The following is a 15,905-nucleotide window of genomic DNA, read 5'->3' as shown; positions in this document are numbered from 1 at the left end:
CCACCCCCCGCTTGACAACCCACTGACAGTGCTGGATTTATGCACCAATTTACCAGCTCGCGCGCGCAATGCGCAGCTACCTACCCCACCTCCTCGAATCATCGGTGAACGAAACTGTGGCAGCTACAACTACTGTACGACAAGTAAGCGGTTATTACAGCTGATAATGATGATGATAACCGTTATCTGATTTGTGTGCATAAAAAAATGAAAATGACGATGAGGGCGGATGCATGGGGTGTAACGAGAAGACTAGTACTCAGTCATCGAAACTGGTCGCTTCTGTCCTCGGTTCTCAATCGATACCCAGCTTTTAGTAGTGGCTTCGAGAACCTGCTTGAATGTGAAAACGACCGTACCCTAACAGTGTGCTTCGCAAGTCGCCCTAGGTCACGTGAGACTAATCGTATGCAGTGTCCTCTCTATCTGCATGATCATCCATACGGTTCATCAATTCCAGGCATTGTGCAGCTGGATCCAGAATAAAATATATGCACGAAAACATTAATTTCTAGGCCCTGTAATAGCTGCTTCAAGCAGGATAAACAACCAATTATAGTTTCTCACCTACAGGAGTACTTTACTCTAGACCTCCAATAGGGTGAACTCTCAGTCTAAATGCCAAGACCTCGATAACGTTCAACATAGCTCGATATCGAGTTATTTTGCATGTCACACTAGGTTACAACCTTGAATGAAAGCCAAATGGCGCCACAGGCGTGACCGGTGACAAAGTCTATACAAATACGATTCAGTTTCACGTAGACGTCCACATACAATGTTTGAGGTTCCAGTCGGAACACACAAGTAAAAGATGCGCGCTGATGATGATTCTGAATCGGGATGAAATGGTAATCTAAGTCCCTTCTATCTGCCAACATAGCTTTCTATGAGAGCACACTTGCAGGTTACGTGATTACACGAAACTGAAGCCAGAATCAAGCATCTACTGAATAGTCGGAGCGGCTAGAGAATTTGATTGGTGTGCTGACTGATCAAAATATCTCTTTACTATGTTAGACGATCCGACTACTGGGTCCAAGCAAGCGCGAAATTCCTCATGTGGCTTGAGTTTTGCGAGAACTGAACGCGCAAAGGCGCGAAGTTAAATTCAAACTCATGGATTCCCAATTGTCAGGTACGTCGTGAAGAACTATAAAGAGTGAAAAACAGCCCAATCGGTCCCAATCCGTCAGATTATTTAATTCGACGAATAGTTGGATAAATAATAAGCATTGTGGAACACACCTCCATCTCGAACAACACGGAAATTTGCCCATTGTAAATTTCCGTTAAAGGCCATCACCACTGCCCGAGTATTTTTACAGAAAGAATCACCCTAACGTAGCAATAATGGTTTCGCGACACTCGTATCTGATGATTTGTGAAACGTTAAAACCACAGTCACCTGACTGTGGTGGACTTTGCTTAATCACCATTTCTCATTAGGTAAGTGAGAACTCTGGATAGTCCATTACCGGTTTCGTTCTTTTTGATACTCATTAGGTAGCCTAAACCCACCAAACCTGTCACTTAAATATCAGACCGAACACATGCCGATAAAAACTCATTCGTAAATTCTGTGGGTGTTAAACAGGAAATCCAAGTGAACCTCTCGTTTAGAATATTCCTCAAATGAAGGTGCTACACAAAGACCACCTCACTCCTCAGTTGGAGAATAAAGGCACATTTTCACAACACGCCATTTGGAACAGCATCAAAAAGTGATCTGGCAGTAACCTTTATAGTGAACAATCCCTTGCTTCAGTTTGTAATGACGTGTTCGAGTTGTGCTTTGAGCGAGCCCGCTAGGAGTCGACGTAGAAAGACTATACACAAAAAACACTGTATTCAGAAACGGCCGCAGATAGGCGAGCGAATGAAGCTAGCATGACAAAAACCTTGATTTAGTCGGTCTCCGACGTCTGGGTAGATGCGAATTTTTAGTGCTTCGGGGCCAGACTGGATCGTGTTGCAATGTGGTTTGTCTTGAGCGAAAAAAGAGCAAAGGATAAATCGTGCTCGAACTTTTTTAGAATCATTTTCACACAAGCGATGGTATATGACACATTTGTAGAACATCCTCATGCGATGACTGGTGTGAGAACAAATCATCAGTAATGTGCAATGGTCAGTCTCATTGATGAAACCACCCATATAAAACAACCATCCCCAAGCCGAACTATTTTGTTGGGAATTGCAGTACAGAGCTGAGGCAATTAAAAGGGCTCCATATTTGCTTAGCCATTAAATAACGATGATGATAAATTTTTCGAGATCAACGAGGCCTATGACAATTCGTGATCGATTCATAGTCGTTCATATGTTACGCAAATCACAAGCGTAGCTATTCGTGTGTGAAAACTGTGCTCATTCGGAGGGCGAATTTTACCAGTTCTACCCGGACGCTTGATTTGTGTCAACCAGGAAGACTGACGAGACGTAATTCTCACAACATATTGGCCGGAAGATCCGTGGTTCGAACCCAACCTCAACATCTCGACTGTTTCTATCTAGGCTTGGGAAACCTGTCAGTGTCTTCATCCTCCTGCTTCCTTCAAGTGACATGGCAGTTAGGCACCGAAAGGGTGTTACAGCTGGATGAGTACTGCCTTTTTATACATCTGTCCAATTAACTTACGTGTTTTCCCGGAAGAATCTGGTCCTTCGACAAGACGACCTCACCAGAGTCAATAGCAGTGGCAAAACCGGGTGGGGCTCGAAGCAGCACGTCCAAACTGACCGGAGCGAAGGTGATTTGCGTAGATCCACCGCCCAGATCCAATGTTCCGAAAGTGCGATCCAGGGCAGTTTCAGATACAGTGATTCCTGACCCGATAGGACTAGGCAGACGATTTGCCATGAAGTTGAGACTGATCCACAAATACAAACCCTCTTGGTGACCATCCAAGATCGACACAGAGTTCGGTGTTTTTACCAAACAAGACCCTGATAGCTTCTGACGAACCTAGGAGTGAGGTTTATGGAGAAGAGAAAGAGTACTTAAGACAGTTATAAGAAAAAGGACTGAAAGTTGCTGGTCGGAATGATGTTGAAGTACGCTGGACACTTGTTTAGAGATAGATGTCTAGATGACTATTTGATTGGTGTGGACAGTGTGTTTACCATTCATGTGAGGTGCTCCAACTAAGAGGAACTAATGAAGCCTGGCGGCATTAGTCAGGATAGTGTAGATATAGGCCAGCGTTTTTTAAATTGACATACTCAAGGCACTTAAATGAAATTCGTGGAAAGGTAGAAAACAAGGAAAAATGTATTGGGCTTGTCATGCTCTTGGGTTAGTTCGGCCAGTCCCAGTCCCCATAACCAACTGTGGCTGAATCCAGCAAAGTTTACGTGGAAGCGCTACTGACTGCACTGTAGGATGCTCTGAAATGTGGGTTAATCCGCGACTGTATTGTGTATTGTGAGCGAGCCACCAGTCTCATTCTGAAGGAATGAGACCTGTCTGTTCGACAACCGGCATTGTCAGTATAACCCTACTTCCCCCAAGGTTCGGTTTAGTTCAAACTTACGGAACCAAGATGTTCAGTGCAACTGGAAACGCGACTGTGGGTGTATATAGAAGGAATCAGACAACATTTTTGAGGAAAGCGAAACCGGACTAAGACGGAAATCTTTCACCAGGACCAGTCACTCCTAGGATACATTTAGACAGTTTTAACTAGACGGGTGTCAACCGATTCACGAACTAGTTCCCCTGAGACTCTCAGAGTCAGGTTTTGTTGCTTCTCTAGAAATTTCGACAAACTATCGAAAGACGATCGCCGGCAAACCGGATTGACATGGAATACTTAGAGGACTAGAGCATAACTACGTGTGGCTAACACACTTTGGAAAGGTTCTTGCACCCCATCCATCCTCGCTTCCCCGTCTGACCATTGCCGATAAACTACCAACGGATGAGCACCACTTGAGAACAAGGAGAAGAAGTACTTACCGCATTTAATATGCCGTCGGCTTTGTCGAGAGGCAACAATCGGAGACCGGCGGTTGCTCGGAGCACCACAGACGTATTGGAACACCAGCCGCGAGGAACTCGAGCCTCGGCTGCCCGTAGAAGGGGATCCAGGCTTGCACCAGCCTTTTCCGGCGAGTCTGCATAGGCTGACAAGCCGGGATTTACTTGTTCGAAAAGCTCATCGGTTAGTGTGTATGCTTCATCTTGTATGAAAAAGTAAAGAATGTTCCAGACAGAGACCAGACTCAGAACAGTAGGGGATGACACAACGGAGAAAACTGTGGTTTCAACTTTTATTCACCCAGGCAGAAACATGGGATTTAGGCGCTGTGACACCAAGGAGACAACGTAGGGTGCTGTAATGAACCCAGTGCTACAGAGCTCAACCACCGACCGTTACGTGAGGACAATGTGGGGAGGCTAGTAATGACTGTCCCGAGTCAGTGAGCTGGATTCAGAGAAATCCTACGCTGGCATCGTCAAACGATCCCCAAAAAAAAAGAATTCTTGAGATCGACGAAAACCGTTCCAGTTCATGAAGCCCGTTCTTTTGAATATAAGTTCAAAATCCATTTTGTCGACAATCTACTGGCAAAATATCCGGAAATTTTCCGCATTAACTACTTACCACCCAAGTTTATCGAGTCTGTTCGGAATGCCCCAACCTCAAACACGTGATTACCGAAGTGGATTGAGTTCGAACGATTGAATATACTAGACAACGTTGGTTGATTTTGTGCATCCAGTAGATTCTTTCTATTTTTCACTTTCAGGTCATTCTAACCGTGAAACTTTTCACATTGTTTCCTATTAGGATTTATCATTGAATTCTTTTTTTAACTCAAAACGCCTGGATATCCTAACAAGTGAGGACAAAACCAGTTCATTTAGTGAAATCTTTACAAGATATTTTCAAAACACAGCGCTAAAATTACAGCGGAATCAATTGGCTGTTTCACATCGTCCTCTTCGTCGATAGAATGTTGCTCAGTGAGAGTTATCCCGATAGCTTGTTTTAAACACCGATGTTGTGGCGGGCAAGGATCAACAAAATACCCTCAAATGAACATATGCAAAGCTGTCCCAGTTTAACCAAACAAGAGCGTCTAACTCAAACTTATTACCTTACTACCAGACCAGACCACGAGGGATGCCATCAAGCAGACTGCTTGGTACGACAGAAATAGGTTAGACACCGATGCCCACTTGTAAAGCGTAAAGCGTGCACTGGTGCAGTCTGTATATCAGATGTCCGGAGCTCAAATCTTGCCAAGAAGAAGCATACACATTGCTTCTGAGCTCTAATAAGAGCTTCCCACATTTGGAGCGGACTTGCCGGGATCGATGAGCCAGGACAGAAGCAAGACTGCTCAAACGATAGCAATATGAACGTGGATTCCACATATCCCACAACCACCTACAAATAATCCCTGAACTTGCCGGATCTATTTGTCCCGCTGGACATTACGGACTCCCAATGGTGTTTCTAATTGGTGCGTCTGGCTAATTCGGGTGACTTAATAATAAAAATAAATAACCACTCAGTGCCTATCGGCCATGCCACTTGAAGGAAGCATGGTGACAGAGATACTGTTAGATTGCCCAAACCTACACAGGAGCAGCCGGGAATGAGTTCGAACCGCGGTCATTCCGATCATCAAATTGGCGCCTTAACCAATGAGCTATAACTTTTGGTGACGCAAATCTTTGCAGTAGTCGACCTTTAGTCGAAAGTCTTCTGGCATTGGCTCCAAAAATGAATCCTTGAAGAAAATATTAAGACTAACTTTTTCCTAAAGGATCTTTGCATACATGTAGGCAAGCGACGGTATTCGTTACATGTGAATCGTGTTTTCAACCACATCAAACTTTGTCACGAACTGTGTGCATACAGTAGGGAAATTTGGTCCAAAAAAGAATAGACACACCAATAGATCAAAATGCAAGCCGTCGATGATAAGAAGTCAGTCCATTTGATAATACAGTGAGCAGAAAACGTTCCCCACGCTTTCTGTGTGTATCAAGAACATTTTCATACGTATAGCGACTCCATTCCGAAAGAAAACAGGCATCACCCGGGAGATTTTGACTCTTTCGAAGGTGTCATCCTTTCTGCATATCATTAACAAATTTGAAAAGCATATCCTCTTCGTTGTTGGAAAACGACGGCAAGCAGGTGACGGCAAATGAACGTTCCGCCCCACAAAAGACACAAAGAACGTTGGAGCACTCAGTCACGCACTGACGTATTTCGCCAAGGCTTAGCTAGCGCCACTACCGTATACTGCTGGTATGACGGTTGACAAAGGGCTAGGGTGAGTGGTATTATGACGAAGGTTATGGATATCAAGGCCACATGTTTAAATTAACAGTGAAATATGCCACTAGCGAATAACCAGAAGGACAAGCTGAAAATCACCAAGGTTCATCAAATGCCTCGAGATGGACAAAAATTAAAAACCTACTTGGGTTTTCCCGACTGAGTTCGAAAACGTGAACACGCGTACCGGTGCTCCCAGCATCAAAAACAACACCATACAGATTGTCCGAATAGTGTGGTTTTCTTGCGTCCAGTGCGTTGGTGTCCTTGTATGGTGTGATGATGGATGAGGTGGGAAGCGAAGATTTCATTGGCAAAAACCGTTCCCCTATGGGTCCTAGGTGCGTGAACGACAACCAGAGAAGGAGGAATCCTGTAATGATCAAGCCGAGTAGCATCCATGTATGTACCTGAGGAAAGATGTTCGGATAATCAGGATTGCGTTACGTTAACGGTGAGAAAAAGACGAAAGAATATTATGACCCTTGTCGTAGTGAAGTGGGCGATCAGAAGGGAGAACCTTACCTTCCAGATGCCATTCTTCCGTCTTGGAGGTGGGAGAGATACTGCATACACAACACGAGATGATAGTATGCGTTTCAGCATTGGGGACATAGGAGGTGAGTTCTGTTCTTCCGGATCCGTGACTTGTACGGTGAATTTCATTCTGATATTACCCAGCGCCTTACCCCACCCGTTGGATGCTTGTGCAATGCACAATACCGCTGTGGGTTGATAGGAACGACAGTGTTACAGTATCAAAAATTAATGAATAGTCGTAAACAAACCAGAGCACAGCAAGACCATCAATGCAGACAGCAACATCGGCACGAGAGTACTGGTGCTGTCAGTTTCTTTCTAGATTATCTGATTGAACACTTGGAGGTGTAGACAGCTCAGGGTGCTTGACATAGGCCAGCAATAGGTCCTCTTCCTCACCCACTTATTCTCTTTTTTCTCCATTTAGGGCCTTAAGTATTGAACGGGCTTTATGGTTGTACGGCAGTGAAGCATCAGTGTCAACACTGACGGTAGGGCTAAACGCGCATAGTGTAAAGTAGGTCTCGCATTACTGATTAAACTGTAACATGGTAAACTGCAAAAAGTTGAGGGAAAAATTTTCGATGTCTGAAACACGAAGTAGCGGAGGGTTATTGCGTACTGGTGAAACTTCCGAGAAAAGGCGGAAGCTAAGGCTGGGCATGCGGAGAAAGATTTTACTGCAATGGGTCGATTAAATTTCACTGTGAAACATCCTTTTACGAGCCACTTTCAGCCAGTGTCTTTGATAATCTAAAGTCTACAGGCAACTGTGCCAATTAGCTATCCATCCATTTTGTCAATTAGTGATACTGGAAAGCCTGTGGTTTGGTCAGGTACACGGCCTTCTGCACAAGAGTAAAAAAAAGTTGTTCCGACACCTATGGCACCAGTGTGTATGTAGGGAGCGGCGTATACACTACAGCGGTGTAATCCATATAAGTTTATGGGTCAGAAACGCGGCCTTCAAACACGAAAGTTATCAGTGTTTGATCATTGGTCGGATCTGGTGGGAAAATCGGATTAACATTGTTGAGCGACGCCAAACGGTTCTAGAAAAAAGAACTCTCCAGTAATGGATGAGTAAATCATGCTTCACAGGTTACACTGGTTAGGATATGTACTTCACATGCCAGAGAACCGGTTGCCTTGAAGAGCTATTTTTGCTGTCCTATCCTGAGTTGGCGCGACCAAGAGGTGGACAGTCTATGACATGGCAGCGAAGTATGAAAACATTAAGCAGTACACTCAACCTGGTTGGGGACTCCGGGATTCAACTAATGAATATTTGATGGCACTAGCAGACATGGCTCAAGGAAGCACTCAGTGGTACTCGTGCATCAATGTGTAGCTGCCCAGCTCCCCGAACTAACTGATTATGCTATGCTTGAGTATATCTCCCACGGTATTCCATTTTCCGGTGACCGAAACTGTAGCAGCTGGAACTAACGTACTCTTTGTACATGGTAAATAGTTGATAAACTAGAGGTTGTAATGGAAGCGTAGACATAAGGTGAAGTCTAGTTCGGTGCATAAATCTGCAAACCGATGATGAACCTAGGCTATTACCTAGTCGTCTGAAGAATGGTCACCTGCTGACTTTCTCGATAGAGGGAGATCCGTAGCGAAATCCGTATAAAGTCACTGTGTCCTCCTGCAAGTTTCGACTCTTGTGAAGGGGGTGAGCAAGTCCTTCAGAGAAGTAGGCATGTGATCTCGACACGAAAACACGAATAATTACGAACAGTTGTAAACATGGCGCAATTACGCAGGCAGCCTCAGGGGTCAAATGCACTCATCGTCTTCGGTGCGTAGTCGCTCTGGCTTCTCTTCTCTGTAGAAAGCGAAACGTCAATCAACTCTACGGGCTATCACCCCGATGCATGGCTCATCTACGTTCAGTGTAAACCTGATAAACCGTGCACCGAAGTGCAATGCTTCCAGCTACTGCAGCTTCGTTCGCCGAAGATAAGGAGAATAAGGGAATGAGCCACGCGTGGGAAGTGATGGCCCATTCACTTCAAGGACGTTGAGCGGCTCTGTTTACCCGCTTTGGCAGTGAAGGTGACTGCTTTGACGCAAGACCGCCATTGGCTGCATGACACAGCCATATCTTTCGGGGTAATGTTTGTCTTGTCCCGCTGTCCCCATCCAGGGAGACGGCAGTTACCAACGTGACTCAGTTAACTGGTAAGGGCTTTCATATTATGTCACCCAGTCACGGACCGACTGGCTCTCGGTCGTCTCCATCCGACACAAGGCAGAGCTGGGAAGACTACGAGGCGAAAGGTTCTGTGGCATACGAACTATATGGCCTAACCAATGTAACCTGCGGAGTGTAATCAGTTGATCTATCGATGGAGAATAAATATTCCCGAAAACCGCCTGGCATACTTCAGCATTGCTGACATAGTGTTCCCACCGGATTTACGGGATGCATTGGAAGCACTTATGATCAAACACAGAGAGCTTTAGAACGTTTTCCAAACACAGAGACCATATCTCTAATCCAGAAAGCAGGACAGACCGGATAGCCGCACTGTGTACTCTACCCATGACAGTCAAGCTGACGTCACACCGGTGTACGTCACATGTCGTAAAATAGCAAATGCTGCCCTGGACCTCTCAATTTTGGAGGTCGGGACTGTCGGGACTGATTCAGCCGTCAAGACAAACATACTTATCTATTAGATTGATCGGTTCACCTGCAAGCATGAGGTCCAGCAGCACATTACACTGTCTGTCTTCCAGTCGCTCCCCAATCTCCGGTGAATAAAGATGCAGCAGCTTGAACTAAAGTACCGTGGCACATATTTGAAACTGGATAAGTATTCATTTACTGCTCACAGCGGTAAAACAAACGCCAGCTACAGAAAGTCGGATACGTGGCGTATGCGAGGTGCTCAAGAAGCGTCATCGAATAAACGTTGAAAATAAGCACTATCCTTCAAGAAACAAAGCGATTTTATTCTTTCCAACTAAAACACAGCCTCCAGGTGTATTCCTGTGCAGACTATCAGCGGTGAGCCACACACCCGTAGTGGAATAATGGTCGTTACAGGAAAGATTGGTAGAGATGGAATTATCAATATACCGAAACACTGATAGCTCGAGTACATTTATGGGTTGTTCATCACATGGATGGTGCTCTTTTCGATGAGTTTGGCAATCAGCTTCTAAACGTTCCGTCACCAATCGAGGAGACATCATCGGATAAGTGGTTGACTGGGTACTCCTGCTTGTCTTGATTCAGTTTCCAAAGAAAATGTAATCATTTGATTAGCTAGTTGGGGAATTTTTCAGGTAATTCCATTGACTCACTGGCGATGGGAGTTGTGTTGTGGTTTACAAGCCGCTGGGGATGTTGCAAGAAATGCTGTCCAACTGATGGCAGTGGTGGACGTGTTTCTGGTTTCTTACCAAACTGTCTGATTGGGCGCTGAGATGTATGTGCCTTAAAGTGCTTGTGTAGGTCAGTGCGAGTTTCCGGTTCCGCAAAACCAGTTCTTTCTTCACTTCAAGGCTCCAGATATGATTGAATAAACCGTGATTCTACAGCAGTGAAGCAGTAAAGTCAACATTAGTGTTGCTGTTCCTGGTAACGATGATGATTCGATTCAGTTCACTGTTTTAGGTGACGACAGAAACACAACCAATGAACGGACCCATATTCCTGCATTTATACCATGCAACAAAATTCGTTTGTCTTTGCACTGAGATTTCTGTGATAAGCCCTGAAGCTTGAGGCCCTATCGGTGCACCTCATTTATAATACTTTCCAATGAACACGAAATATAAAGTCCAGTGTATGATGAAAAATTTGCGAAGGACTTCTTTCTACAGTGACCCCCATTCGACATCCGCGGTTATATACTAGTTGACAGGGCCATATTTAACGAAGGCACTTGATTAACCGGTCTAACCCGAGGACATTGTGTTGAAACTAACAACCGGCCAATCAAACTCAAGAGAATCCTACCATAAACTAATCCAAATTGAGAGCTGATCCATCAAAACAGAGAAGAGGAAAACAGAAAAAGGTATCGGATAGCCAATCGAATTAGGAGATGGAACACATACGGTAACGTAAACTGTGCACGTACGAATGAAAGCAACCTAATCTATCGGAAAGAACATATCCAATTGAACGCGAGGGATAGGGACCCCAACGCTACACAAATCGCAAATAAACCAATCGAATTACATAAAAAGAATTAATAAGCCAACTGCCCCAGCAGATACTCTTGAAAGACTGAATAAACTCAACCAGGCAAAGAGGAGGTACCTAGCCAACCGCGCACTGATGATGTCACCTCAATCGCCAGGCTCGGTGGACAGAGCAACGGCCATCTGGCCAACAATCAAAGATGGACTATTCCATGATAATAGCCAAGTGAAAGAATGTGGTACGAAACATACAACCAGCTAGCATATTAGCGCGGTTATGTCAATTCCGAATCTGAGGTGTCTATTTTTACGAGAGAGCCGAAACAACGGAGATAAACAGATTTGCTGCTACAGACCCACACAAATCAAACAAAGCATTCATAGCAATCCATTTTAGAAAAGGGAATTCTGCTGGTGGAAGACTTTATTTAGTAAGCAACTGGCGGTATTGACTGGTATAAAGCCAACGGTATCACAGATGCATAAGGTAGTGCTGAAAACATGCACTGTCACTGTACCGAGTATACGATAACCAAGGCACCCGATTTCAACGTTTTAGTGACGTTTGGGGCCAGAGTAACCAGGGGCGATATGAGATGAAGCATTGTCCAAAGGCCTGAACGGGAACAAAATAAGAGCAAAAGTAGAAAAGATAAACAACTGGTTCGGATCTGCATCTGACGTTGCCAGACTAGGCAACGGCACATAGAGTCCGTAAGCTAGGTGGGTGCACAAGAACAGCAATGGTGACGACACAACCCATCTAAAACGGAAACGTGCTACATTAAAACCTCTATGAAGCTTGCAAACACCCACTGAACTTGAATAGCCGTCGCTACATTTCTTCTGACCAAAGCATTAATCTACAAGAGATCTAATTCTTTGAGTGGTCAAGCCTCGGTGAAAATGCTACCTACGCGCTGAGTGGCCCTCCTCGAGAGAGCCCATGAACCTCATGGGACTCTCTTCTTGGGAAGTTTAATGCAACAGCGAGACAAGGTTGTGAATAACCAAGTTGATGACTTGAGTTCGGTCAGCATGACAACCTTTCGATTTAGTAGTGGGTTCACTGTCCTGAGAGTAGAATCACGTAAAAATACTCTTGCGTATGTATGTTGTTTGTCTATTGTCATCAGCTCTAGCTCACGAGTAAAAAGCTCGGATAGTTAGCGAGTCTAACGGAACCAGATTCCAACAAATGAGCACCGTGTTAAGGGACTGAGAACCTTAACAACCGTTTAGCTACGGCAAGCCTACAAACCTAGCGCGACAAACATATCCAGCTTACCTGTGTTGTAACTTAATAACTATTCACTCGTGATGAGTAAAGAAAACGTGTCAGGTACATGAATACCTATCTAAATTCCACTACAACCCATCGGGAGCAAGAGTAATGAGGCACTACTACGACAAAGCTGTAAAGTCGGAATCAGATCTGAGTAACAGAAGTTGGAGACAGGAACTACTGAAGCACTAATCTTCGAGCCATCGTGAGGTTCAAGAACCCAGATGTTTTCAGTGTATGAAAACCATAACACCCGAAGGAAGCACAAAGGCTGAGATACTACCAGTCTGCCCAGGCCTAGCCAGGAGCATGCGGGATGCTGGATTCGGATTTGAACCGGTTAGCAAGTTGGCGCCTTAACAACTCAGCCTGATTAGCCTACAACGGAACACAGCGCAGCAAGAGATATAAGCAATATTGGTCAGAGAGAACAGACGAAATCTACAACCCACAGGTAAAAACGGGGTTTATGGACAGAATGTCACAGTAAGTGCTTACGACACACTACATAAGACTGGACAACTCCGAAATTTCTTACGTGCCGACGGGCCGTTACGCTATAAATGGTCTACGAAGGAAGAGCAGGCCCGTGATCAAAGAAACGCAAAACAATAAGGAAACCAGGAAAGTGTCTTGAGAAACAAAACCGCGATCACACGGTACTTCCCGACTTAAGGCTGCGGTCTTGACGTGGTGGTGCTGAAAATTCCGGCGGATTACACTGGCCGTAACTCCGTCCCATAAGTTGCTACCCCGCCAGGAAGGTCAAAGGGAAGCGGTCGGACTAAGAGCAGCAAGATCCGGTACCAGGGGTAATTGTAGTACGAGGTGGTCTGATGAAAAGGTCGTACTGTCTTATGCAGTGGGTGCGGCAAGGTGTTTCCTCAAACGACCACATGTTCTTTATAGAAGCAGTGATTCTGTCATTCCCTGAGGAAATACAGGTCAAAAAAGATAGACCATGGAAACCTCACATTCCCAACACCCAACGACTGACCGTGATCGCCGGAGAACTATCCAATTCGACCGAAAAACAAAACTCGAACGAGTCAATACTACAACTGTGGCTGCCTGACCACTGCAAGAATCAATGTCGTAGTACCAGACGACCTAATGATAATAGTAATAAGACTGGATTACTCCTCTTCCCGGGTGGGTTGCGATTACGCTACGACACGGGTCGTTACGGAGATAGACGGGAAGAGGAATCGGTGCCTGATTGATACAGGCACAGGGCTATTGCTGAGAAGGAACGAAGCTGAATGCAAACCGTGTGCGCTAGCCGTGAGATGAGTGGGTGGATACCGACTGAATATTGACGGATTGTCAATGAATTAAATGCGCTTAAGCGACAGGACCGTGCACCACGCCTTCCTAATCAGCACAGACATAGAGCAGGCAACCTTGAAAGCAAACTTTCTCAAGAGCGCAGAATCCGTGGTTGACCTAAAGCGGGGAAAACTGGTGACAAAGTATGGCACAGTCAAGTTTGAAGGTTACCCAAGCACTGCCGTGGGCGAGTTGCATGTCCGAAAGCCTCTGTCTTGTAACGCCCCGTCAGTCCAGTCCGTGGTCAAGGAATGCTTCGAGCTATTCATAGGCTATGAAGACCCGTTTGGCTTCTGCTCATGGATTGAACACAAAATTCCCCTCTCATCCAAATGCCCTCGATCTTAAAGCCCCCGTCCACTGCCGCTCTATTTACGGGAGGAGGTCCATGAATAAGTTCAAGAGATGTTGGAAACTGGTATAGTCGAGGAAGCCAATACTGAGTACAACTCCCCGGTTGTACTTGTAAGGAGGGCGAACGGGAAATACCGGTTTTGCGTGAGGTTTGAATGAACTGACCGTAAATCGGGTTGTAGCTGTCCCTTCGGTTACGAAGATTTTCGATTCCCTTCAGCATTCTTGATATTTCACGATGTTCGACTTGCGTTCCGGATACTGGCAACTACCTATCAGGGCGGAAGACCGTGAAAAACAGTGTTCGCAGTTGAGGACACTCAGTATCAATTTAGAAGGATGGTGTTTGGTTTGTCGGGGACACCATTCACATTCCGGCGCTAGATGCTTCGTTTGACGAAGGGACTCAAGAATGTTGCCGTGTACAGAGACGACATCGTTATGTATGGTAATTCGGAAATAGAGCACGCAGTTCACTTGAAGGGTGTATTGAAGCGGATCCGGGAGACTGGCCTGCGGATAAATGAAGTCAAGACACAGCTTGTTCGGAGCTCGGTAACGCTGCTCGTATAAAGTGGGTCACGGAGAGGTTGACCCACTCCCAGAAAAAAAACTGGCAAAGATCGAGGTATGTGTTGTTCCTAATTCAAATTTTCTTGGATGAGTTTCTTGGACGAGTAGTATACTACAACTAGTTTGTCAAGGATGTCAACACGACTGCTGTTCCACTGTACTTGTTTGAACAAAATCGGCAGTTTGAATGGACTAGGAAAGCATATGAAGCTTTCGGGCGTGTCAAAGCTCGATTGTTGGATCAATAACTGATCCTCAAACTTCCCAGGGTCAGGGAGACGTTTGCCGTTGCAACGGACACTAGTGACCGCCGTATTAGCGCAGTCCTAAAGCAGGAGTGGAGTTATCGAATACGCTAGTCACGTCTTGACTAACGCTGAGCAGAAGTGCTTAACTAATGAAAAAGAGTGTTTAGCGATCGTCTGGGACCTGCATAAGTGGAGGCCACACCTGCTTAGACAAAGATTTCATGTCGAAACCGATCGCAACCCCCTGGAGTGGATCACAACAACCAGAGATCCTCGCGGAAAGCTCCCGCGCTGGGCACTTCGGTTGCAAGGGTACGACTTCACGATCCAGCATGTGCCAGGGAAGGAGAACCACCTGGTCGATTGGTTGTCAAGACCAGAGGCTAAAGATGAGGTCCCTAGGATCATGACTGAATCATGACTGGATCCAGGAAGGTTGGTGCAACTCTGACGGCAGGATCCTGTGTTAAGGAAGGTGGCATCCGCCTTGTTGGATGAAAGGAGGGAGGCAAGAAATCGGAAACGTTCCAGAGTCAGTTCGATAAGCTGTGTCTGCGTGAAGGTGGCATAATTTCCTGGACCGCCACCGATTCTGGTGTTGTGCTGTCTCGCCTCTTGAGACGGAAGCTGACTGTCGAATGCCACGAGATGGCACACATACAGGGTGCACCAAGACGTACGCCTTACTTTGGCGGAGGGCCTACTGGTCCGGGATAAGAAGCAAGATGATGGATTAGGTGGTGTCCTGTAAGCGGTGCCAACTGATGGAAGGGGATACGACAGAGGCAACCCATTCTACGGAACTCACTGGTCTCAAAAATCGTTGAGTTATGGTTCGTTGACGTCATGGGCTCCTTTCCGGTGACGACCAGCGGAAATCAACATACCGTGATAATGAAAGAGCACTTGTCGCGGTGAGTTGAGGTGGCAGTCGTGCCAAATCAACGGGCGATGACGATCGGCGGAGTGGTAATGCATGACATCGCGGGCAACCAATGGGTGCCAAAAAATAATACTAACGGACCAGGGGCCCTGAGCGAAGAGTTTAGGAGTTGCTTGCAGAAGCTGGGCATCAGACGGCTAAGGACGGCATCATACCACCCGCAA

The 15,905-nt window shown here is 45.7% G+C and overlaps 1 protein-coding gene across 1 annotated transcript in view; it reads right to left on the bottom strand.

Annotated features, from left to right (window-relative positions):
• The window catches only part of T265_02300 (hypothetical protein), a gene marked incomplete at both ends in the record, with an annotated part of 19,808 nt that extends 12,542 nt beyond the window's left edge, over positions 1-7,266 (bottom strand). The window contains 4 exons of the mRNA XM_009166504.1: positions 2,642-2,968; positions 3,962-4,185; positions 6,448-6,712; positions 6,828-7,266. Of these exons, the coding sequence (XP_009164768.1) occupies positions 2,642-2,968; positions 3,962-4,185; positions 6,448-6,712; positions 6,828-6,968 (957 nt within the window). The remainder of the gene's footprint in view (positions 1-2,641; positions 2,969-3,961; positions 4,186-6,447; positions 6,713-6,827) is intronic.
• Between the last annotated feature and the right edge of the window lie 8,639 nt (positions 7,267-15,905).

Source organism: Opisthorchis viverrini (genome assembly GCF_000715545.1).
Source record: "Opisthorchis viverrini unplaced genomic scaffold opera_v5_26, whole genome shotgun sequence".
Classification (NCBI taxonomy): domain Eukaryota; kingdom Metazoa; phylum Platyhelminthes; class Trematoda; order Opisthorchiida; family Opisthorchiidae; genus Opisthorchis; species Opisthorchis viverrini.
This window is presented reverse-complemented; position numbering and strand designations above follow the sequence as displayed.